The sequence below is a fragment of the Eulemur rufifrons genome, chromosome 3 (genome assembly GCF_041146395.1).
Source record: "Eulemur rufifrons isolate Redbay chromosome 3, OSU_ERuf_1, whole genome shotgun sequence".
Classification (NCBI taxonomy): Eukaryota; Metazoa; Chordata; class Mammalia; order Primates; family Lemuridae; genus Eulemur; species Eulemur rufifrons.
In genome coordinates, this window is record NC_090985.1 from 40,770,410 (window position 1) to 40,794,325 (window position 23,916).

Genomic DNA, 23,916 nt, shown 5'->3' on the forward strand with positions numbered 1-23,916 from the left:
AAAAAAAATCAATAAAGGACTTCTTGAGGATATTTGGAGAAGTTTGTAGACTATATTAGGCAATATTGTTACATCAATGTTAAATTTCTTGGACATAATAATATGATTTAGGTAGAAGAATGCCTTTGTTCTTTGGAAATCCTGCTTAAGTATTCATAGGTGAAGTATCATGATGTCTGCAACTTGCTTTCAAATTGTTCAGCCAAAAAAGTATATGTTTACATGAGCAAGCAAGAGAGAGGGGCAGAAAGAGAGAGAGAGAGAGAGTGAGTTTCTCCCAGCAAAGAGCAAGAATACTCCTTCAGTGATCTTATTCCCATTCCTGTACTAAATGCTCCCCCTGGTGTACCAAGAGGGCAGAATGTATTCATCAAAATATATTTCGAAAATGCCCTTCACAGTGGGAAAATAAGACCCCAGGACTTTTAGAGAAGGTGATCAAAGTGTCATACTTTCTAATGTATTCTCTCCCAAGTCCTAATCAATAGTGTTGTTCCTGTTCCCCAGTTTGCTCGCTATAGTCGTCAAAACCTGAGTTTCAGTTCTGGTGAAGAGGGGCATGGTTGGGGAAGGAGTGGGAGGCAGGTACCTGTAGCCTTGCCTGTGAAGGGCACAGGCTTCAGAGTCAAATAGCCCTGGACTGAATCCCACTTTAGCCACTCACTAGCTGGGTGACACCTTTGTTTGTTTGTTTTTCTTTTTTTTTTAGTACCCAGGAGAGAGAGATGGGTGACCCCTTTGAGCATCAGCTTAGTCGTCTGCAAAGTGGGGATAATAAGATGTATATGAAAGGGTCCCTAGGAGGATTAAATGAGATAATGCAGACCAAGACTGAGCACGGGGCTTGGCACACAGCCTAATTAGAATTCAATAAATATTAACCTATTATTATTATCTATTAGCTTCTTCTTGAGGAGGCTTCTAAGAGGGTTCCTTAGAAGTCCTAAGGCCTTGTATAATTTGAAAAATACTACCCTAGAGTATCTGATTTGTAGACTTTACTCTTTGGTGTAAAGAACATTCATCCAATGTTCTTTCTACAAATTTAACTAATCTCATGTTAAAAACAAAAAATAAATAAATAAATAAATAAACCTTCCCTTTAGGGATACATGCACTGAAAAGGATTTTTTTTTTTTTTTTTTTACTGGATTTCTCTTTCTCACACATGATTTCCAAGAAAATTGACTTTTCAAGTTCTCCTCTAAGTTTTCTACTCGCCCGTGGTCCTCCGGAGTCTTCGGGTTCTGACATTCTAACCACGGCCTCCTCCAAGGCAAGCCACTCCCATGTCAGGATGCCTGCTGCCTCTGTCTTCCACGCTTCAATTCCAGGCCCCCAACTGCAGCCTCTCTCTCTCCTCCCATACTCTTCCTTTTGCTATATCTCCTTTCCTTTCAACAAATCCTTATTAAGCATCCACCCTCTGAAAGACACAGTTCTTGTTGATCTTGGGTATACAAAATGATCAAGGCCATAGTTGCTGCCTTTTAAGAGTTTATGGTCAATAGGCCAGACTCTAAGAGGAAAGCCAAGCATGTCAAAGAATCTACGGTGGCATTACAGCAGATACTAAGCACGGTGGAGGAGAAAATAACATCAGGTTGGGCTAAGCAAACCCTGGGTTCACATCCTAGATTTGCTACATACTGGATATGTGAGCTTGAACAAGTGAAATAACCTGTCTGGGCCTAGATATTATCACCTGTAAACTGCCTTCAGTTGGGTTCCCCAAAGCAGACCTTGAGACAGGAACTTGGGTACTATTCCTACGACCTCAAGAGACCATCCTGGGAATGGGAAAGTGAGTCAGGGAACAGGGAACAAGGAAGCCAGTCAGATTACTGAGCAGGTGCCAAGTGGGTCTGCCATTGTCGGCAGCTGGGGAACAACCTTGTTGGGGGCCCCTGGGAGGTGGTGTAGCATCTAGCTCAGAGTAGTAGCCTCCGAGAAGCAAGCAAGTGAACCCGTTTCCCCACCCACTCCCGCCCCTCAGGGCTGAAGGCTGCTCCAGGGTATGTTAACTCCACCATGCTTTCCACCTGCCCAAGCCAGGACAAAGCATGTTAGGTCACTTAGGTAAGGAAGGGTAAGGAAGGGGCATAATGGGGAGGGAGGGAATTGACAGCATCTGCTACACCACCTGGAAGAACTGATGGGTCCAAATGAGAGAGAGACTGCAAAAGCCCTGAGCAGAGTATGTGACAGAAGCATGCAATGCACCTGAGCATAAAAGTCAGAGGGTACGCCTCCTAGACCCACTCCCAGATAGCAGAGCACGTCATTCTCTCGTTTCCTTTGTAACCTTCAACCAGTACAAACTCTACCAAATCCTCAAAACATTAATAAAACCTCCCAGATCCATGCTTCCCCCCATTCCCACTCCTGACACCCCACCTCTGTGTGCAAGGGTCCCCCAGCTGGACTCCACCGTCCCCTCTGCCAACCCCAACCTGTCCACCATAGTCAAAGTACACTCTGCAAAATGCTGCTCTTCTCATATCTCACATTTAAGAGTTTACTGTGACCCCTTGTTTCCTACAAGATTAAGCCCTAAATTTCATCTCGTGGTTCAAGTCCATCCAGTTGTAAACACATCCCACGTGCCAAAGACAGGCCACTCCATCGCTGCCCTAGGTTCTCACTTCTACGATCCACCCCACTCCTCAAACCCAAGACCAGCATGAGAAGCAATGCCCTCGTTTTTGCTTTTGGATTTATTCCAAGGTGACTGGATCTTCATTTTATAAATGTAGTGATTCTGGAATCAGACGCAGGCTCAAATCGTGTTCCTCTATATGTTAACTATGCTACTTTGGGCAAGTTGCCCACACCCATTTCCTTATCTGCAAAGTATGGACAATAGTAACTCCTACTTCATAAGGTTATTGTAAGGACTAATAGTTTTATACCCAACAAGCAGCTTTGAGCAATGCCTGGCACAAAATGAGTACCCAATAAATGTCAGCTATCATTAGGGGTTTTCTCAAGGTGCTATTTTAAGATTTTTTAAAGATATCAAGAGATATCCGCTATGAAACAATAAGAATCATATATATTGGGGTCTCTACCCTAGAGCTCCCTAAAGCCCTTATAATTTCCTGAGCAATAGGGGAGCTAGGAGACTCTTTTGTTCTCATTGTGTGATCTCTGCCCCAGATACCTGAGAGAGAGCTCCCAAAACCTTTGTAATTTCCTCAGTAATAGGAACATGCGACACAGAGCTCCGAAATCCCTCAGAATTTCTTGGGTGATAGAAGAGTCTTTTGTTCTAATGAGGTGACTCTTGGTGGACTCCTGAATGGGACATGGTCACCAGAAAGACCAAGCCATGATTATAACTTGGAGCTTTCAGCCACACCCCCACATTCTCCAGAGATGGGGGAGAAGCTGGAAATGGAGTTAATAATTGATCATGCCTATGTGATGAAGCCCCAGTAAAAATCCTTGAACTATGGGGTGTGGAGAGCTTTTGAGTTGGTGAACACATCCACAAGCCAGGAGGGTGGCACACCCCAACTCCATGGGGACAGAAGCTCTGGTGCTTGGGACCCTTTCAGACCTCACGTATGTATCTATTCATCTATTGTTCATCTGTACCCTTCATCAAATCCTTAATTAATATAACAAACTGGTAAATGTTATGTGTTTCCCTGAGTTCTGTGAGCCAACCTGGCAGATTAATCAAACTAGAGGAGGGAGTCGTGGCAACCCAAATTCATGGCAGGTCAGACAGAAGTCTAGGTGACAACCTACTACTTTCGACTAATGTCTCAAATGAGAGGCAGTCTTATAGCACTGAGCTCTTAACCTTGGCATCTGACTGCAAGTAGATAGTAGGATTGAAGTCTAGGACACCCAGCTGGTATCACTGGAGAAGCAACTGCTGGGTAGGAAAAAAAACCACACATCTGGTGCCAGAAGTGAAGCATTGTTGACTATTGAGCGTGAGAGAGAGGAAACACAGTTGGTTTTTCCTATCTCGCACATCTGCTAAGAAGGTTCTCTCTCTTTACGTGAGCTGTCAGGCTTCCTGAGCACCCCTGCCCCAAGATCGCAGCTCAGAGCCACATGTGGCACAGCAGTTCACCCCTGCCCAGCACACACACAGCTACTTAGCTGGGTAAGGTTTCACCTTTACACAATTTAAAGGTCTCACTTTTACTTACAGCAGCCAAATCAAATGGTTAGAGTTGTTGAACAAACAGGCTAAGAGCAGTATAATATTATAGAAAAACAATTTTCCTCCTGCCTCGGCCTCCCAGTGCTAGGATTATAGGCGTGAGCCACCGTGCCCAGCCTGATTTATTTAAGTTTCCAAGATGCCTAGAAGGCATAAACAGCAAAGTCACTTAAGTGATAGAGCTAAGAAGACAGGAAAGGCTGGGCGCGGTGGCTCACACCTATAATCCTAGCATTCTGGGATGGCGAGGCGGGAGAATCGCTTGAGGTCAGGAGTTCGAGACCAGCCTGAGCAAGAGCAAGACCCCATCTCTACTAAAAATAGAAAAAATTAGCTGGACAACTAAAAATATATATAGAAAAAAATCAGCCAGGCCTGGTGGCGCATGCCTGTAGTCCCAGCTACTCGAGAGGCTGAGGCAGAAGGATTGCTTGAGCCCAGGAGTTTGAGGTTGCTGTGAGCTAGGCTGATGCCACGGCACTCTAGCCCGGGCAACAGAGCGAGACTCTGTCTCAAAAAAATAAAAAAAAAAAGAAGACAGGAAAATAAAAGAATCATTTTTAAAGGAAACTTTTTTTTTAAAAAAAGCATTAACTATGTTTCTTTTCCTGAGGCAACCATGTAAAATAACTCCTGACTTTTCCTTCAATACTTGGTGCCCAAATATCTACTTTATTCTGGTTTAATTCCTGTAAGGATTAATATTGCTCAGAACTGACAGAAATAATTACTTCACGCAATGAGGTAATTATGAAATCAAGTTTAGCAACACTTTCTGTGACTTTGTTTACTAAAAATGCCTGTTGCCTTAGATATTTAAGATGTGCATCTTAGGTTCCAAGCTTTGAAACAAAAATCCCTGCAATATGTAAGTTTTCTCCATATTCAAAGGCATCAGGAGGAACAAGCAAGATGATTAACAAAGCATATATCTCAAAATAACAAGCACTGTCCGATTATAAGAACCTTTGAAATGGAACATCACAGCCACTGGGCTTTGGCATTGGAAATACACGAACATCACAGCCACTGGGCTTTGGCATTGGAAATACACATAACTAAATATCACGCCCCTTGAGGAAGGCCAACACTTTGAATCCTACTTGTCATAAGGGAACAGAGTTAAAAAGATGTTCTTGGCCAGGCAGGGCAGTTCATACCTGCCATCCCAGCCCTTTGGGAGGCTAAGGTGGGAGGATCACTTGAGCCCAGGAGTTCAAGGCTGCACTGAGCTGTGATTGTGCCACTGCACCACAGCCCGGGTGACAGAGTGAAACCCTGTCTCAAAAAAAAAAAAAAAAAAAAAAAAGTTCTTAAAATCCAAAGGTACAAGAAAATCAAAAGCTCTACTATTATTCCCCAACCAAACCAGATATCTCAATTAAGGGTATTCGCACATTTTAGAACCAAATGTGAATAGGCTAAGGTACAGTTCTTGACCTCTCCTGCCACCTTCCATAATTAGCTACACTGATATTCACCCACTTAATAAAAACAGCCTAATTACACTTAAAATTAGCAATATACCTAAATCCGTATTTCAAAATGTATGGTCCCAAGAATGCCCGAAGTGGGCTTACGGGTGGGGGAGTGGGGTGGGTCTGGCTATCAGAATGCTGATTTCTGGGCCCTGGAGTTTGAGGATGTTGGTAACAAGTGGTTGCTCACTACAGGTCCTCCCTGTGGAGGCAGCACTGAAGAACCAGGGAGGAGAGATGACACCTCTGTGCAAGTCATTCAATTCTTTCCCAGCACCCTGGGTGTTTACACTGTGGGCCCATGAACCAAGTGGCCACGGCAGCAGGGATGGGGGTATGCATGGACTCGATGACCATCCTTCCCTTACCAAAGTTGATATAGCTGCTATCTCTATTGAAGCCATAAGTGGAGACCAAGGCTGAGCTATGGCACCCTCCTATGTAGAAGAGCAGTGACTTTTCCCCTCCCTTGAATACACACTTATTCTGCATGTGGATTTCCTTTTCCTGATCACCATGTCCCTGCCAGCAACTCATCAGCTAACTGAATGCCTTATCCACTGTTATAATATCTGTCAGCAACATTGCTTCTGATCACAAATCCATCTACAGCAAAAGAACTGAGTCAGTGTGCAGGTGCCCCCAGGATGCTCTGGTCTTACCACAGTCCCCTTAACCCAGAAGTAGCTGATCTTCTGGATGGTAGAATGGATGGCCCACTGGAGGCTGAGGTTGGCACCCACTGGGAGACACCACCTGGGGATGCTGGAGTTCTGCCCTACAGGATGCAGCAGGTGCTCTGAACCAGTGACAGTGCTGCCAGAGTTCACAGGTCTGGGCAACCAGACGTAGAAGTGAGTGCTTTTCGGGCTACTATTCCTATGACCCTCTCTCCAAATGTTTGTTTCCCATCTCTGTGACTTTGAATCAAATCCCCTGTGGATTCATAGAGCGAGAGTAATTTCTGTTACCTGCAGCTGAAGCCTGACTGGTATGCTCACTGAATCAGAATCTCTAGGGAGGAGTCTGAACATCTGCCTTGTTAACAAACTCTCCCCTGAATCTTAGGCTCACCAAGTTTGAAATTCACCGATAAAGGTTCTTTGCAGTAACTACAAGGTAAGTCACTTCAAGTGGACAGCTGTGAAGGACCCTTCACCCAGGCCATGGTGAAGCTCAGTGATCCACTCCTGCTCTGCAATAGAGAGCACTTTTATTTATTTATTTTTTTTAACTTTTTTTTTTTTTTGAGACAGAGTCTCACTCTGTTGCCAGGGCTAGAGTGCTGTGGCGTCAGCCTAGCTCACAGCAACCAACTCCTGGGCTCAAGCGATCCTCCTGCCTCAGCCTCCCGAGCAGCTGGGACTACAGGCAGGCACCACCATGCCCGGCTAATTTTTTCTATTTTTAGTTGTTTGGCTAATTTCTTTCTATTTTTATAGCAGAGACGGCGTCTTGCTCTTGCTCAGGCTGGTCTCAAACTCCTGAGCTCAAGCAATCCTCCCACCTCAGCCTCCAGAGTGCTAGGATTACAGGTGTGAGCCACCTCGCCTGGCTGAGAGTACTTTTCTAGTGAGCTGGGAACTGGGTAAAATGGATGGCAGCCAGGCCCTGGAGCAGGAACGACTGGATTCAAATCCTGTTTCTGCCACTTACTAGCACTATGGCTTTGTTTGGGTAAGTCACTTTTCTTCATTGTGCCTTGGTTTCCTAACCTCTAACATGAGGAGAATAATAGTATCTACCTTGTGTTGATGTTTTGAGGATTAAAGGAGCTCATACACATAAAGAGCTTAGAAAGGCTATCGAGTACATATTAGGCATGAAATAAGTATTAATTACTTAAAACAGTTTACCTTTCACTGTATAAAACATTCTCTCCTTCTCTCTCACACACATAATCTCATTTGAGCCTCAAAATAACTCTTTCTTAGGTGAGGCAACCAAGGCCCAGAAAGGTTAAGTGACTTCCCCAAGGTTACACAGTGTGTGACGAGCAAATGCAAAACTGTAATGAAAACCACGGACTTAGAGCTTATTTTTCTTGTATTCTGAGTGCAGAGATAAGATCTCCTCAGCATCTGGCCCCCATCTGGCCTCAAGAAGATGATACGCACGCTCTGCATCCTGTGGGCCTTGAATGGGAGTGACTCATCTATCACCTATAGCTGCAGGAACAGTGTGTGCCAGAACAGTGTGACTGTACTAACATTTGGCCCCTTAATTTCTGTCCAATGTTCTTCCCAGAAATTGCTCTAAAACTCCAGGTCCCCATGGAAACCTCAGGAAATACTGCCTTTTAACTGTAAATGAAATTTTGCTATGATTGCTCCCTTAATAACAAATTATTAAAAGCCTGTCCCCAAGAGATACCTGCTGTAGCTCATGGCCAAAGCCATATTCTCCCTGGACTGAGAAGGTAAAAGAGATAGTTCATTCTCTGGTGCTAGGCTGCATGGTCAGCTTAGAGGAAGGAGAAACATGTACTGTGAGCTTCTAGTCTCAATCTCAGCCAAGACAAGGTGCTTTCCATCTATGTTTGTGACAAGAGTCAGCAATGAGATGCCTGCCAAGAATGTGAGAGCAAAACTAATTAAATCAACTCACAGTGTTCTTTGCTCCCTGCAGAAGTCATCTGTAATGTCCTTTCCAGATCAAAAAGTGGAAGAATAGGGCCCTGAGGAACTGCAAAAGAAACCTGCTTGAAAAAGGACAGGATAATCTCAGAAAGAAACAGAATCTGGTCAAAGGGAAGAAATCAAAGCAGTACTTATCCAGCATTACCTAGAGATCCAGTGGAGCGGGGAACTCGATGTTCCAGATCCCTTTGGTGACAGGAACTGTTCCTTCATTGAACATCCGAGGACTATCTGTTGAGTACCTACTGTGTGTCAGATGCTGTACTGGGCACATTAGAGTGGAGAATAAGGCAGAGTGGACTCACGTTCTAGTGAAGGGAGATAGAAAACAGACTTTCAAACAAAGAAACGTGCAAGATAATTTCAGTTAATGAGAAGTGCTATTAAGAAAAAAAGGGTAAGGTGATGTTGACAGGGGAGGTCAGCATTAAGTAAGGACTTAAGGGGAGGGACTCAGAGCTGAGACCTAAATGAGCCAGCAGAAGCTACAGGAAAAAAGGATCAAATTGGGGGAGATACAGCGTGAGGTCCCTGAGGAAGGAATGAGCTTGTCCTGCTCAGCAGCAAACCTAACGGGGGAAGCAGGATGGGTTCTGGGCCGGGAGTGGCGGAGCTGAAATCAGAGGCAGCCACAGGCCAGGCCACGCAGGGCGTGAGGGCCACAGTGGACAGTAGACTGTAGCTTACAGGCATGCTGAAGCCATTGTAAAGCAGTAGGTGGTGGCTGTTGCTTTAAAACAGGGGGATGAGATGGTCTGATTTGTATTTGTCAAAGATCACTTTGGCTGCTTTGTGGAGAAAACATTGCAAAATGGGAAGGGGACAAGGAAAAAAGCGAGATCTTAGGGATGGTGGCTGAGGCTTTCCCAGGACCTGAGTGCAATACCCTTCAAGGTTACCCAGCAGCTTTCTTTCCTCTCTGTCTATGCTGAAGAAGGACTGTGCGAACCAAGGGATGGATCTAGTCAAAGGGGGTGTCCCACAGAGCAAAAAATGAGCAGCGTTTGCCTTGCACAAGAGCCAGAGGACCTGGAGGAGGGGTCTTTGATGTCACCGGAGGTCTCCTTGGAGAACTAGACATGGTTAATTCATTCCTCATAAAGGAAGAATTGGATGCGGACTAGCCAGACAGGAGTCTCCCTCAACCCAAATCCCCCTGTGGTACTGCCGCCTTCTCTGCTCCCTTTACCAAACCACTCAACTTCCTTCCTCCTGTCTTCTGAACCTGTTTCCATTAGGCCTCCATCCCCATCACTCCACTGCAATCGCCATCACTCCCCATGCTGCCAAAGCTGATGGCCACCTCTGTCCTCAGCTTACTCAACTGATCAGAGCATTTGACATGGCCAATCCTTCTCTCCTCCTTCAATCACTGTCTCCTCTGGGCCTTCCTTGTTTTCTCCTCCTCTCTTGTTGGCCATTCCCTCTGCCCCCTTTACTGGTGACTCCCTGTCTCCTGACCTCTAAATATAAAAGCTCCCAAGGCTGGGTCCATGGACCTCTTCTCTATATATGCTCATGCTCAGTCATCTGACAGAGTCCTGTGCCTTTAAATACCATCTAGTCTCAAATTTGATATTCCCATCCTACATCTCTCCCCTGAATCCGAGACCCCTTCATCCAATTCCTATTTGACATCTCCTCTTAGACATCTCACTGGCACCTCTAATTTAACAGGCCCAGAATAAAACTGCTGATCTTCCTCCCCAAAACTGCCCCACCCACAATCTTCCCCAACTCAATAAATAGCAACCATCCTTCCACACATCGAACTTCATTGTTCATTTCTCCACCAGAATGTGAGACCTATGAGCGCAGGATTCACAGCTGAATCACGAAGGCAGGAACTGTGCTTAGCACACAGGAGGAGCTATTTGTTGAGTGAATGACACAATTCCATAAGGAAGCCTCCTTTACCAGCTTGTTTCCCCATTACATGTTCCCATAGAACCATTGTCTCTCCTTAATAGCGCTTCCCACAGTTGTAATCCTGTAGTCATTTGTGTGATTCTCTGATGGATGTCAGTCTCTGCCATTAGCCTTTAAGCTACATGAGGGCAGGAGCTATTCTTGTTTCGATTACTAGCATCAAACATGTAGGCCCTCAATAATGAAAATAATAATAATAAATATTCTTAAATGAAAAAAAGATGACACAAGCTATGGATCCTTTCTCTAGAAAAATGTACTCATATACACACACATGTCCATTAAGACTCCAGGTTAGAAACCCCTGCTATACCACAACAAGCGAAACTTACTCTGTGGTTTCAACCAGACAAAAATACAGGGATAGTTCCTTCCCACTGTGTTCTTCAGTCATGGTACACAGCGACATGGATATCCTCACAAAATGTTCTAATTAGTTGGAGATACTTCCAAATCCCTTCAGAAAAGGCATCAGCGATAAAGTTTAAACAGGACTGGCAGGGAATATAGTGGGGCAAAGGGCAAAAGGATATAGAGAAGCCCAACCACACAATGTCCCTGTCTTCACCAAGAGAAAAATAGCTTTGGTGGTAACCATTATATGTCTCATGACCAAATCCAACCTAATCAACTGGTTACAGCAATTTTATGTGTGCAGTTATATACCATTTCATTACTTTTATAATTAACAGTGCTAACAGGGGACATCTAGAGAACCTCATGAACATATACTCATTCATTCAGCACATGTTTGTTGAGCATCTACTGTGTGCCACACAAAAGAGAATGTGGCATGGGGGGCTACCTACTTCCCTTTGCCCACTGTGAGGAGCAGAAGTTATTATACTCAGCCTGGATCGGCCTCTAGAGTTATAACTAGGGGGCTTCGGTAACTCAGTGTTTTATAAAGGTGACAAAAGGACTTGTTTGGAGAGACTGTCACCAGCTTCTGGAACAAGTACTATATAGTCAACATGTATACCTACAATCAACCAGAGGGAAGAGACAGCATGTGCTGAGACAAGTCTTCAGCTCCTTCTCACTAAGGAGCTGATGATAACCCTGAACCAGGGAAGCTGATTCCTGAGTAAATGATTACAGTTGTACACTCCACAGCACAAGGCAAGGGATTCCTTTTAAGTGGCAGTTTCTTAACAAATAGAAAACTCATCTAAGAACAAAAGCTTAGGCATCCTTGCTATAAGAAGTTGTTCATTTGTACAGTAGAACCATGAAAATATGAATTAGAGCTAGTACTATATGCCAGTTGAATGCCAAATATCTTTTATTTGGAATTATTTAATCATTTGGAATAATTAAAGCCAAATGACCAAGTCATCTTCAGAAGGCACATGTGATAAATATATTTTAAAGCCACAGTTCTCACCTATGATTGAGACATTCTTAGATATTTCAGATAATCAAGAGTGACACAAAATCTTCAAAACAAAATTAATTAATTTTAAATCAATTTTATTTAAAACCATATATAAATAGGCCAAATAACACTTAAGTCTGAGAGGGCTGCAATCTTTTTAGCAATATCATAGTCCAAAAAGACTAATACTTATTGCTGCTTCAGCTCACAACATCATCCCTTTTCAAGCAATAGCACATTCACCAGAAAACATCTTATGGGCACTTTTCACAGGCATTAGAGATTCAGAGAGCAATGAGCCACAGCCCTGCCCTCAAGGAGCTTACAATGTAGCTGGAGAGACAAAACATCCAGAACAGACATGAGGGTCTGGCTCTAAGCGCACACCTATCTATCCTAACAAAAACGATCACTGGCATAAGTCATCATATGTTTTAACAAATGGGCCACAGGAATATCTTAGCAATTATACACTACATCAAGTTTCAACTTGACATATCCAAAAAAAAGTTATTATATAGTTCATTTATAATATTTATATTCACTCATGTTTCCATTCAATTAAATTAAAAGAGAAAAACATAATTCCAAGCCAACTGTGCCATAATGTTTGCTATCCTAAATGAAGGGATAGCTTGTTCATGCCCCAGAATTTCTCCACAGTTCCACATCCTAATGTCAAGTTCAGTAATTTTTACTGCCAAACCGATGTACAAATTCAGATAATGAGTAGACAGCTCCCCATCCTACCTCAGGATCCATACTGATGAAATCATTCAGGTTCATTTTGGAATCTAGAAAAATACACGAAAAAAAATGTTCACTGAAAACACGATTTTGGTTTAACGGCAATAAAACAACCAAGAAGACTAAAAGTAGGAGAAATTATTCAAACAGATAAGGGTTCGATATCACTTCTGTGATTTTCTTGCCTCAAATGCTTAACCCCAGTTTAATCACACACACCCAAATTGAGGGACACAGGAGACAGAGAATCAGAGAAGAGGGAACTGCACAGAGAGAGTGAGTTCCAGAGATCTTCAGAGGGGACCCCTGAGTCTTTGGTTAATAACTGATCTTCTCTTCCATGGAATGAAATTCATGAGGCCAGGGAAAGAAGCACCAGAAAGCAGTAGGTCTAATAATTCCTAGAACTTCCACAGAGCTAGGAATAATTCATGTCCCCACCAGCGAGAGCAGAGAGAACTTGTAACACATGGCATGTGGCAGTCCCCAGAAGGGTCACGTCAGAGCAGTGGGGCTAATTTCGTCCTAGATAAAAGGCTGCTCTGAACCTGGACTAAAAAACTTAAAAGCAAATCCAACAGACTCCAAGTAAATTAACTGCATACCCAAACAAAATCCAACACTATTTTTAAAAGTACATAAAACCCCAGCAAACAACAGCGCAAAATTCACAAAGTCCAGTATACAATCAAATATTATCAACCACACAAGGAAATAGGAAAATATGACCCAAAACCAGGAAAGAAGTCAATCAAAAAAAACAGAATGAAATGACAGAGATAATGGAATTAACAGACAGGGACTATAAAACAGTTATTATATATATGCGCTGTATGTTCAAAAAGGTAGAGTAAAACATGCACATGAAGACAGAAATGGAAGATGTTAAATAAGCCCAAAAGAGAATTTCTAGAGATGAAAAAATAAAATATATAAAATGAAAAAAAATGTACTGGGTGGGATTAACAACAAATTAATGCAGATGAAAAGACGAATGAATTTACAAACAAAACTGTTCAAAATGAAGCACATACAGAAAAATTCTGAAAAAAAAATGAAGAGAACATCATTGATTTATGGGGCACAGGTATAGCTGATATACAAGAACAAAAAAGGCGGGTGTGTCAGAAAAAGTATTTGAAGAAATAATGGTCAAATGTTTCTAAATTTGATGAAAATTACAAATTCACCAATCTAAGAATCTCAAAAAACCTCAAGCAGAATAAGCCTAAAGAAAGCTACATTATAACCCAGCATAATTAAATTGGTGAAAACCAGTGATAGAGAGAAAAACCTTAAAAGCAACAAGAAAGAGGCACTACCTTCAGAGAAGGAATGGTCCAAACAGGACCAGGGCTGACAAGGCAGTGTTTTTTAAATGCCTTCTGTAACTCTAGGCTCTGTCTTGGTGCTCACATCTAAAAGAGAAACGGGTAGCTGCTGCAGGCACCCTGTGCCCAGACCAGGCCCTGTACAGCAGGTTGCCTGAGATACAAGGCAGACCCACGGAGCTCTCTCCTCAACTAGGAGCTTTCCCAGCTCTAACACTGAGGCTAGGAAGCAGGTTGGTGTACCAACAAGCAATTCCAATATAAATTTTTAAGATTATGAGAGATTTTCACAGAGCCTCAAAAATCAGAGTTTGAACCCTCTTTTAATGTTCACTCCATTCAAATATGCCAAATATACTTTTTACTTTCTTCCCTGCTGAACTATTAATACTAACTACTGTCCTATTTTTCTGGCATGCTGCACAGCTTACAGAGCACTTTCACGTAGACTGTATTATCCATGTGCTGGGATGATCTCACCACTAAATGGGAATGCTGTGAATTACTTATAATCACAAATAATGATTCAAACTCATATGAATGCCAAACAGTAGTAATAGGGTAAACAACCCTTCTTAAATCTCAAGAAATTATCAATTGGACCAATGCCTAAAAGCACACGTAAATAAATGAGGCAAGTGGTACAATAAAACCTGCCAACATTCACCTTCCTCTAATGCAGATTTTATTACAGAGTCAGAGAAATGACATTTCACACGGCATAACGATGCAATGGGGATTTCTTTCACCGTAACACAAAACCCTACCATGGCAAGGTGCTATTAGTCCCGCTGTTAAATGACAAAACCGTGCAGATCTTCTGATGTCCAGTGTCCCAGCATTAAGCATATCCAATAACCCAGCAGTTTGCAAGTATCATGGCTCTGGTCCTTGGCATCCTTCCTCTCCCACGAGTTCTCATGCCTTCCGTCCTGTTCTATAGAGACTCAATTGCTGAACCTAATAAACACATAGGACTAGTACTCACCTTACCTCCTTACCACTCAGGGAGTTTTATCCGAAGAAAGACCTGATTTTTGTCCTTGGGTAAAGAAAAATGTTGGCCTGTACTGTGATTGATCAGAAACCCCTCTGAGAAAGCACCCTTGGCTCACCTCCAGTTTCGATGCAGGGATATGGTGGAGGAGGCTCTCTCCAGTTCCCACTGGAATCTTTCATGTGAGATCGGTCAGAAGCAAAGTTCTTCAAGTAGGAATCTGCACGGATCACTCTAAATTTCCTGCAGATAAATCAACATATAACTATATGAGGGAAATGTCACATTGGAAATTCTAACTAAATTTTTACATGGACTCATTTTCTATGATAAGCACAAAACTACTCATGCATTTCTGCACTGTTAGTAATACACAAATACATATGCAGCTTTATTACCTATTAAAGAAGTCATAGGAAAGGATCAACTAAAATCCAAAACAGAAAGGCAAAGGCACAGAAATATATCTGTTTGCCTTTATTTACTCAATTGTGTCTTAAGGGCAAAGGGCATGATTTTCTGGTGCTGTCATCACAGCCCTTTCAATTTTGGCACCATGAGCCATCCCCCCTGCAACACCCTAAACAAAAGAGTGGAAGAAATCCTCAACATGCTTCAAACAAAATGTTTGAGATCTCATCACACAACATTTTTTTTTGAGACAGAGTCTCAAGCTGTTGCTCAGGATAGAGTGCAGTGGCGTCATCATATTAATAACTCACTGCAACCTCAAACTCCTGGGCTCAAGCAATCCTCCCGCCTTGGCCTCCCAAAGTGCTAGGATTATAGCCATGACCCACCACACCTGGCCTCATCACACAAATTTTTAAGACTGTCCATCTTTTATATGATGGATAACCTTTAAAGCTTTAAAACATTTTGAATCTCCTGTATAGCAAACACATCATTCTCAAATATTAACTCAATGGTGATACCAAACAAGTGATCTTTACAAAACAAATGCAAAAAAAAAAAAAAAAAAAAAAGAGCCTCTGTAGAATCGTCAAGATCTTACTTCAGAAAATAAGTAAATACATCCTGAATTTCCTTACCTCCTGAACTGTGGATGAATGTCATCATCAGACTTAAAGGCATCGTCTACATAAGTGTCAAAGAGGCAGGGAAATGGCAAGACAGTATCGAGATCATAAATGAAGCTCTGTCCTCCACTTGAAACATGAAGCAAAACAACATGGTAATCCTAGAAGTAAAAGTAGCTGAAGTTAACCAAATTACTTTATGATGGTGAAATGGAAGGTCCCAGTATTGATACACATATATTATCACAAAAAAGGTCAAGACTAATACAGCCTTCCTTATAATAACAAAATCAAATAAAGCAAACACAAAACCCTGAAAACAGACTAAATGTCCACTGACAGGAAATCAGTTAAATAAATAACGGAAATGTTCATCAGTACCAGAGACTGTACCAGATACCAGGAAAATGCTTCCTGGGCAGTATCTCATTTTAGCCTCACAACCCCACTGCCAGAGGGGGGACACTGAAGAGAGAGGGTGAATAACCTGTCCAGATCCCACAGCCAACCAATGGGAGGCCTAGGACTTAAACTCTCTCCACCTGACTCCAGAGCCCACACTCCTAACCCCAGTGCTGCTGGGTTTGGACTTTCATGTTAGAGCAACAGACCACCTGCTAGCAAAGAAAGCAAGAATTATGAACTCTGAGACCAGGGGTTTTAGTTTGTTTTGTGCCTCGTATATCAAAGGCACTCAATAAATACATGTTAAATAAATGAATGAAGCCAATTCAAATGATATATAATTTTAAATAAGTATCCAGAAACTAGGAGTTTGTTACACTATCATTCTGTTCTTAAGGGGGACAGGTTAAGATGACACACAGATGTGTACTGGAAAACACCCAGGTCTAAGACCTAGTTCTGCCAGTAACCAGCTATGTGACTGTAAGCTACTCACTTTGCCTTCCTGGGTTTGTTTCTTCACCTGAAAAATGAAAGGGCTATTAACTGACCCCTTAGCCCAATTAATCAAGGGGCTAGAATAGATTGAGTCTTTCAAATGTCAATCACGTTCATCTGGGAGCTTGTTAAGAACACTAAATCATGAAGAACCCTGTTGGGGTAGCTTAGAAATGTTAGCATGACCTAGGGATATTGCTGGCATAAGATCCTCTGCGGATGTAACAGAACCCGTCTGTAGATCTTCTAAAAATCTTCTAAAAATCAGAAAACTGTATTTTTAACACAGTCTCCAGATAATTCTAATGTGCAGCCAGACTATGTACTGTCAAAGTTCCTTCCAGTGCTAAATGGGTAACAGTCTAGGAGATCACAAATATAACTACCACACTAACCATTTAAAATCATTCCTATAATAATTTCAAAATGAAAAGTTAAAAGAAAATACTGCTGTAGTGCTTCTATCTTAGACCAAATAACATCTATTCTCAAAAGATCAATTTATTAATAATGATCACAGCCTTTCTCTCCTGCCCCAGTCATTTCTGCTTTATTAAGACATACCAGTCAGAGGTTACAAGTAATAATGCATAAAAGGCACTCTATATTGACCATCTTACCCAGATCACAGGTCCACTTCCAGGTCTCGTCTGTTGTTTCCAGATAGGTACCTACAAAATACAATGCATTTCATAAGCCACATCTTCAGTTAAACCACTACCAAACTGTTTTTAATTTTTTAATTAAGATGAGGTCTTGCTATGCCGCCCAAGCTGAAGTACAATGGCTACTCACAGGCGCAAACATAGTACACTGTAGCCTTGAACTCCTGACCTCAAGCGATCTTCCTGCCGCAGCCTCCCAAGTAGCTGGGACCACTGGTGCATACCCACCGTGCCCAGCCATGAAAGAATAAATAAGAAGAAACCTAAATCCTTCTAAGTGTAAGTGTCCTCAACAATGAAAGCTCACAAAAGCACAAGTTATTGTATAATGCTCTCTGGAGAGTGGAAAGGGACCTGAACTAGGAATTGGAAGTCCTGACAGGTTCAAGTATTGCTTTTCCACTTAATTATTCATGGGACCACCCTGAGTGTTTCCTCACCTATAAAACAAAGAAAGTGGTCCAAATCTTGCCTACTTCATAGGGCTTCCATTAGGATGAAATGAGATGATGTCTGCAAAAGTGCTTTATAAAACATGAAGGGTTTACTTTTTCTTATACTTTATATAGGTTTACTATAGTCTATTTAAACTCCAGAGACAAATCTTTACTTCAAACCTGAGAGGATATGGCTCTAATCTAAGAAATTGAAAAAGCTCTAGATTAATACCTAAAGAAAAGGGGCTTAACCTATGTAGACATACCATCACATATTTCCTTACCTACAAGTAAGGGACTAAACTCTTCTAACTCAACCGTGCCCTGTAAGGAAAAAAATTTCATTCACAACCAAACTTTAAAATGTTGCTATATTTTATAAAGCACACTTTAGAACAGTGCTAAACCCATACTATATTTAGCTTCTAGTGTCATCCTAAATCTCATGTTTTCTATCTGCAATCACTCACCAACTTACCATCTTCCTCTCGTTAGATATGAAGACAGCGTAACACTCCTCTAAAGGATACTGGTTGTGGTTTTTGATGTATTCACAGAGCTTCCAAATGTTTTCTTCACTGAAACAAAATAATTACTTAATCAATATAAGGAAAACACTCATGTCTTTCAAATTTGAACAGAAGACTTATGATGACAATTAAAAAGCTGTGCAGCTAGATAGAAGGAGTAAGTCCTAGAATTCTAGGACTTCTGCAGGATGACTATAGTTAACAATAATATATTGTATAATTTCAAATAGTTAGAAGGATATTGAATGTTCCCAACACAAAGAAATGACAAAAGTTTGAAATGATCAATATACTAATTACCCTGATCTGATCATCATGCATTATATTCACCAAAACATCACTATATACCTTAAGAATCTGTAGTTATTATTTGTCAGTTAGAAAAAAATGTTGGAAGAGACCTTAAACACCATCTTATCCAATGACTGGCTAACATTTGAATCTACTCTGAAACGTCCCAACAAGCTGTTATCCAGCCTATACTATGTGTGAACCTCTCTAGACATAGAGCTTATTACCTCCCACAGCAGTGCTTGTGTATGGAGGTATTTTATAACTGATAAAACGCTGGGTCAATATTCTGTAAGCTTTGGGTCCAGGGACTTGAGATACAGCTGGAATTCCAACTCAGCCACTTACAAGGTAACAAGCTTTGAACATCTCAATCTCTCTGAGAATCTGCCTTTCTTATCTGTAAAGTGGGCATAATCACATCATATTATAGACACTTTATAATAGAGTTTAGTTAACATTGGTTCCCTGCTCCCCTTAGAAAAGGGACAGGATGGGTGTTTTGGGTAGGAGGGCTTGTGGCTGGAAAGGATCAGGAGCAATTATGTGATGTGTCCAGGAATTCTTTCAGAGAGAGTCCCTATGAATGGGATTCCCCAAGCCCCTCTAGTAAGGAGGAGGCCTGACTTTTAGAAAGTTCTTCCTCATACTGAACTGAAATCAATCTTCCTACACCTCTGCCCCAGATGAATCTCCCTTCTCTATGACAGGCCTTTGGCTATTTGAAGCAGTGGTAAGAACCCACCTAAGTAAAGTGATGCTCAACATATCAAACCAAGCAGTAACCAAACCACACTCCTGTGCATGGCAACCACTGTTGCTGCTGGCAGTATTCACTCTGGGATCCTGTCTTTTTCTAATAAGCCACACAACATCTTTGCTCAAAACGAGCTATACCAGCACTCTGCTCACAGCATGTGACTCAGTCTGTCAAAGCCTACTTTCCAGTTATGTACACCGCGCTACCTGAAAATGAAGCAAGGCACAAACAGCACTGAGGATTGTCACCATTTTATGAAAATATACACTCTTTCAATTCACAAGTCTAGGTCTTGTCTACTTGTCTCAGTGCTCCATACAACTAGGCTTAAAATACTGAAGTTGGACATATTTTTCTCCTATGGTTTTGTTTTTCTGTAAAACACCTAAAAGCTGGGCATGGTGGCTCACATCTGTAATTCCAGCACTTTGGGAGGCTGAGGCAAGAGCATCACTTGAGGCCAGGAGTTCAAGACCAATCTGGGCAACATAGCAAGACCCCATCTCTACAAAAAAATTGTAAAAATTAGCCAGGCGTGGTGGTACACACCTGTAGTTCTAGCTACTTGGGAGGCTGAGACAGAGAAGAGTCACTTGAGCCCAGGAGTTCCAGTCTACAGTGAGCTATCATGCCACTGCACTCCAGCCTAGGCAATAGAGCAAGACTCCATCTCAAAAATATTTTAAAATAATAATATTAATAAAATATCTAAGAAACCACAAGGAAAAAGTGGTGATAATGATAACAACAGGAAATTGCTACTAACTACTTCAATATGATCTGTAGTACGGAGTAACAAAAATTTACTATTTTAATATGACATATATTAATAGTATATATAGTAGCTAAAATTTTTTTAATCTAAATGTTTAAGGACCAAGTTTGGAGAAGATATTTGTCTGTTTGGCCTACAAAAGTTTTGGAAACTTTATCACAAACATCTTCAAGAGTCTAGGGTATACAAAATGCTGTGCTAAATAAATGCTTGGAGGATATGGTGATAAATTAGAGCTTACAGACCATGAGCAGAGACATGCAGATCCATTAATAGCAAGCATCATAGAAGGCCATAAAAGATGCATACAGAGAGCACAGAGGAAGGAGTCATTAATTCTGAGGGATATGGGAAGATAGAAGGGGTATAGGTTGGTTGTTGATAGTTTCTTCTTGTTTGTTCCCTGCTCACCATTCCTAAGGTTGGGCTCAGAGTTAATGCAAAGAGGTCATGAATCTCGCAGGTACCACGAGCAGTACTGGTGAGCTGAATACAAAATGTGGCTTGAACACACATTGCCTATTATCTTTCAAACATAAGTGACTGTTACATAGAGGAAAAAAATTTAAATTAAGAGTTACTGATTTTTTTAGACCCTTTTTATCACCAATCGTTTTTCAAGAGCACAACTAACATTATGCGGTGAATCTCGTAAAATTTTTGATGTTAAAAAAGGAGGGGAGGGACTTTACACTTGGAAACGCCAGAAGTCACAAGTGGAATAGAAAGAGTTCTGGATTTGGTATGAGTCCTGACACCCATTTAACTAGTGATTTAAAAAAAAAGGTGGGGCAATGATGATAATGTTCCCAAGCTGTCAGTTGATCATTCTGGTAACAGAAAAGCTGACAAAGCAGCATAAAGACTTGGACTCTGCAGGGGTTACAAGGTTATGGGCTGAGGTCAGAAGCACAGAGAGAGGGGAAGATCCCTGGCACACAGCAGGAGCTCCACAATTGTTTGAAAAATACAAAACAATTAAAACAGAATCAGAAATGCTCTGCAAACCACACAGTCCCACACAAATACTGGCTACCACTATTATCATTAAATGAGGTCTTGAAGGGTAAGTAATATCTGACAGAAACTAACAGCAGTAGAGAGGAGGCATTTATTTCAACTTACAAGAACCTACAGGAGCACAAGTAGAACGGTGTGCCTACCTGATGTGTTCAGACAGGGTAGAACAATGATTCTCAACCAGAGGTAATTTTGCCCCTACCTCCCACAAAACATTTGGCAATGTCTGGCAACATTTTTGGTTGCCACAACTAGGGGAGAATGCTAATAGCATCTAATGGGTAGAGGCCAGGGATGCTGCTATACATCCTGCAATACACAGAGCAGCCCCCACAGCAAAGAATTATCATGCTCAAGATGTCAGTAGAGTCAAGGTTGAGAAATCCTGCAGTAGAGTGTTCATCTCTTACCATTGTTCCATTAAATTGCTCCAGTCCAACTGTACCAGCCTCTTTCTATTCCTAGAATACCCACTGCACGCTTCCTGCTCAGAGCCTTTGACCTGCTGTTCTCCCTGCCTGAAATGATCTTCCTCCAGTAGTCACAAAGCTCCCACCCTCTCTTTCTTCAGATCTCTTTCAAATACCACCTTATCAACAACGTCTTCTTGAAATATCCTAATATACAACAGTATAAGTCACTATCCCTGACATTGTCTTATTTTTTTTTTTTTTTTTGAGACAGTGTCTCGCTTTGTTATCTGGGCTAGAGTGAGTGCCGTGGCATCAGCCTAGCTCACAGCAACTTCAAACTTCTGGGCTTAAGCGAGCCTACTGCCTCAGCCTCCCGAGTAGCTGGGACTACAGGCATGCGCCACCATGCCCGGCTAATTTTTTCTATCTATATTTTTAGTTGGCCAGATAATTTCTATTTTTTTTTTTTAGTAGAGACGGGGTCTTGCTCTTGCTCAGGCTGGTCTCAAACTCCTGACCTCAAGCGATCCACCCGCCTAGGCCTCCCAGAGTGCTAAGATTACAGGCGTGAGCCACCACGCCCAGCCTGTCTTATTTTTTTCTCATAGCACTTACTACCACCCACACAGTTTACTTGTTTTTTCTGCTTTTTGTGCATCAAAACATTAAGAACCATGAGATCCATGAGGAAATTTGTTAATTGTGTTCACTGCTATAGCCTAGTGCCCAGAATTATGCACCACATGCACTCCAAGTGCCTAATAAACATTCACTGAATGAATGAATGAATGGACATTAGGAGGAGAACTAACTGGATTCAGGAGAAAGCCAGGGAAGAAATACAGTGCAGTAGTTAAGATGCATGGACTCCAGAATCACATAGTGGTTCCAGTTTCAGCACTACCACATACTAGCTGTGTGATCTTGGGCAAACAACAGCATCTTTGTGGCTCAGTCCTTTCATTAGTAAAATGAAGATAATGATAATAATAAAACCTATCTCATAGGCATGGATGGAAGCACCTGGCACTAGGCTTGACATACAGTCAGAGCTAAACAAATTGTTAAGCTCTTGGTGGCAATGATTTGGTGACCAGCTCAAAAAGGGAGGGGTAGTTTTAGGTAGCCCTGAGGTTTCTTGTGTAGGGACTGGAAGTTGGAGAAGAAATTATTACTCAGGAAGGAAAGGGTAGGTGTGGGAGTGAAAAGGACCAAGGTAGGGGTATGCTTCAGCTGCAGAGGCAGCCTAGGACAAGGGTGCAACTGTGGACTCTGGAGCCAGACTCTACCTACATATAAAGCCCCATTCACTCACTCTGTGCTTCAGCGTCCACATCTCTTTATAATGGGGATAATGTGGCTCATGCCTGTAATCCTACCATTCTGGGAGGCCGAGGCGGGAGGATCACTTGAGTTCAAGACTAGCCTGAGCAAGAGCAAGACCCCGCCTCTATTAAAAATAGGGAAAATTAGCCGGGCATGGTGATGCATACCTGTAGTCCCAGCTACTAGGAAGGGAGGCTGAGGCAAGAGGATCGCTTGAGCCCAGGAGTTTATGACACCACTGCACTCTACCCAGAGTGATAGAGCAAGAATCTGTCTCAAAAAAAAGGTGGGGGACAACAACAGTACCTACCCTCTAGGGTTATTGTTAGGCTCAAATGAGTTAGCTTACATAAACCACCCAGAACAATGCTTGGCATATAGCAAGTACTTTGTAAACATAACCATTATTATAATGACAACATAGTGGTTAAGGTCATTGTTTCTAGTGCCAGAGGGTCTGAATTGGATTCCTGGCTGCTATTAGCTGCGTGACCTTGGGAAAGTTACCACAAACTCTCCGTGCCTCCATTCTCTTCCAAAATTAAAATAACCTTCATCTCAGTCTGAAACCACTTCAGCAGAGAAACTTCCAAAGGTTTTCTGCGCTCCACCCATCCTCGCCCCCCAGCACTGAGATCTGCTGAGCAAGTCCAACCGAAAAGCGCCCGCCACAGGTAATGCACCACCGGCCCTACGATTCCGGACGAATTCCCAACCCCATCCAATTGCCCACGCTCTACTCAAGAGACCGGAGCTGCCATTCTCGCTCCTCCTCCCCCAAAACGGTGAAATCCGCCAGCCGAGGCCGGGAGCGTCCCCGAGGCAGGGCCGAGAAGAGGCGGGGCCCGCCTGCGACTCGCGGCCTGGCTAGCCGGGTAGACCGAAGGCCGTTCCCGCGCCCCTCACCAGTAGCAGCTGCTGTAAACGCACGCGTCCCGCGGGGGGCTGGCCGGCTGGTAGCAGGCGGCGGCGGCGGCGGAGGAGACATCCGCCTCCATGGCGGCTGGCTTACCCACGGCCCGGGCCTGAGGCGGACCGACTGCACCAGACGCCTGAATGGACCCGCGTTCAGCA

General features: G+C 42.5%; 1 protein-coding gene across 1 annotated transcript; it reads right to left on the bottom strand.

The window, feature by feature from the left end:
• Positions 1–11,448: 11,448 nt before the first annotated feature.
• NTAQ1 (N-terminal glutamine amidase 1) lies at positions 11,449–23,916 on the bottom strand. The gene is made up of 6 exons (XM_069466020.1): positions 23,749–23,916; positions 18,206–18,305; positions 17,246–17,296; positions 15,735–15,883; positions 14,801–14,925; positions 11,449–12,401 (listed from the first exon to the last, which is right to left on the bottom strand). The coding sequence occupies exons 1-6, from the start codon at positions 23,838–23,840 to the stop codon at positions 12,292–12,294; spliced, it is 627 nt and encodes a 208-aa protein (XP_069322121.1). The 5' UTR covers positions 23,841–23,916; the 3' UTR covers positions 11,449–12,291.

What these genes read in the sequence shown, in the direction of transcription:
- NTAQ1 (XM_069466020.1), bottom strand. Translation starts at nt 23,840, where the DNA reads ATGGAGGCGGATGTCTCCTCCGCCGCCGCCGCCGCCTGCTACCAGCCG. An exon ending in GTTTACAGCAGCTGCTACTG is followed by an intron (nt 18,306 to 23,748) that starts GTGAGGGGCGCG and finishes ATTTTGTTTCAG; the next exon opens with TGAAGAAAACATTTGGAAGC. An exon ending in TCCCTGCATCGAAACTGGAG is followed by an intron (nt 12,402 to 14,800) that starts GTGAGCCAAGGG and finishes GTATTTTTCTAG; the next exon opens with ATTCCAAAATGAACCTGAAT.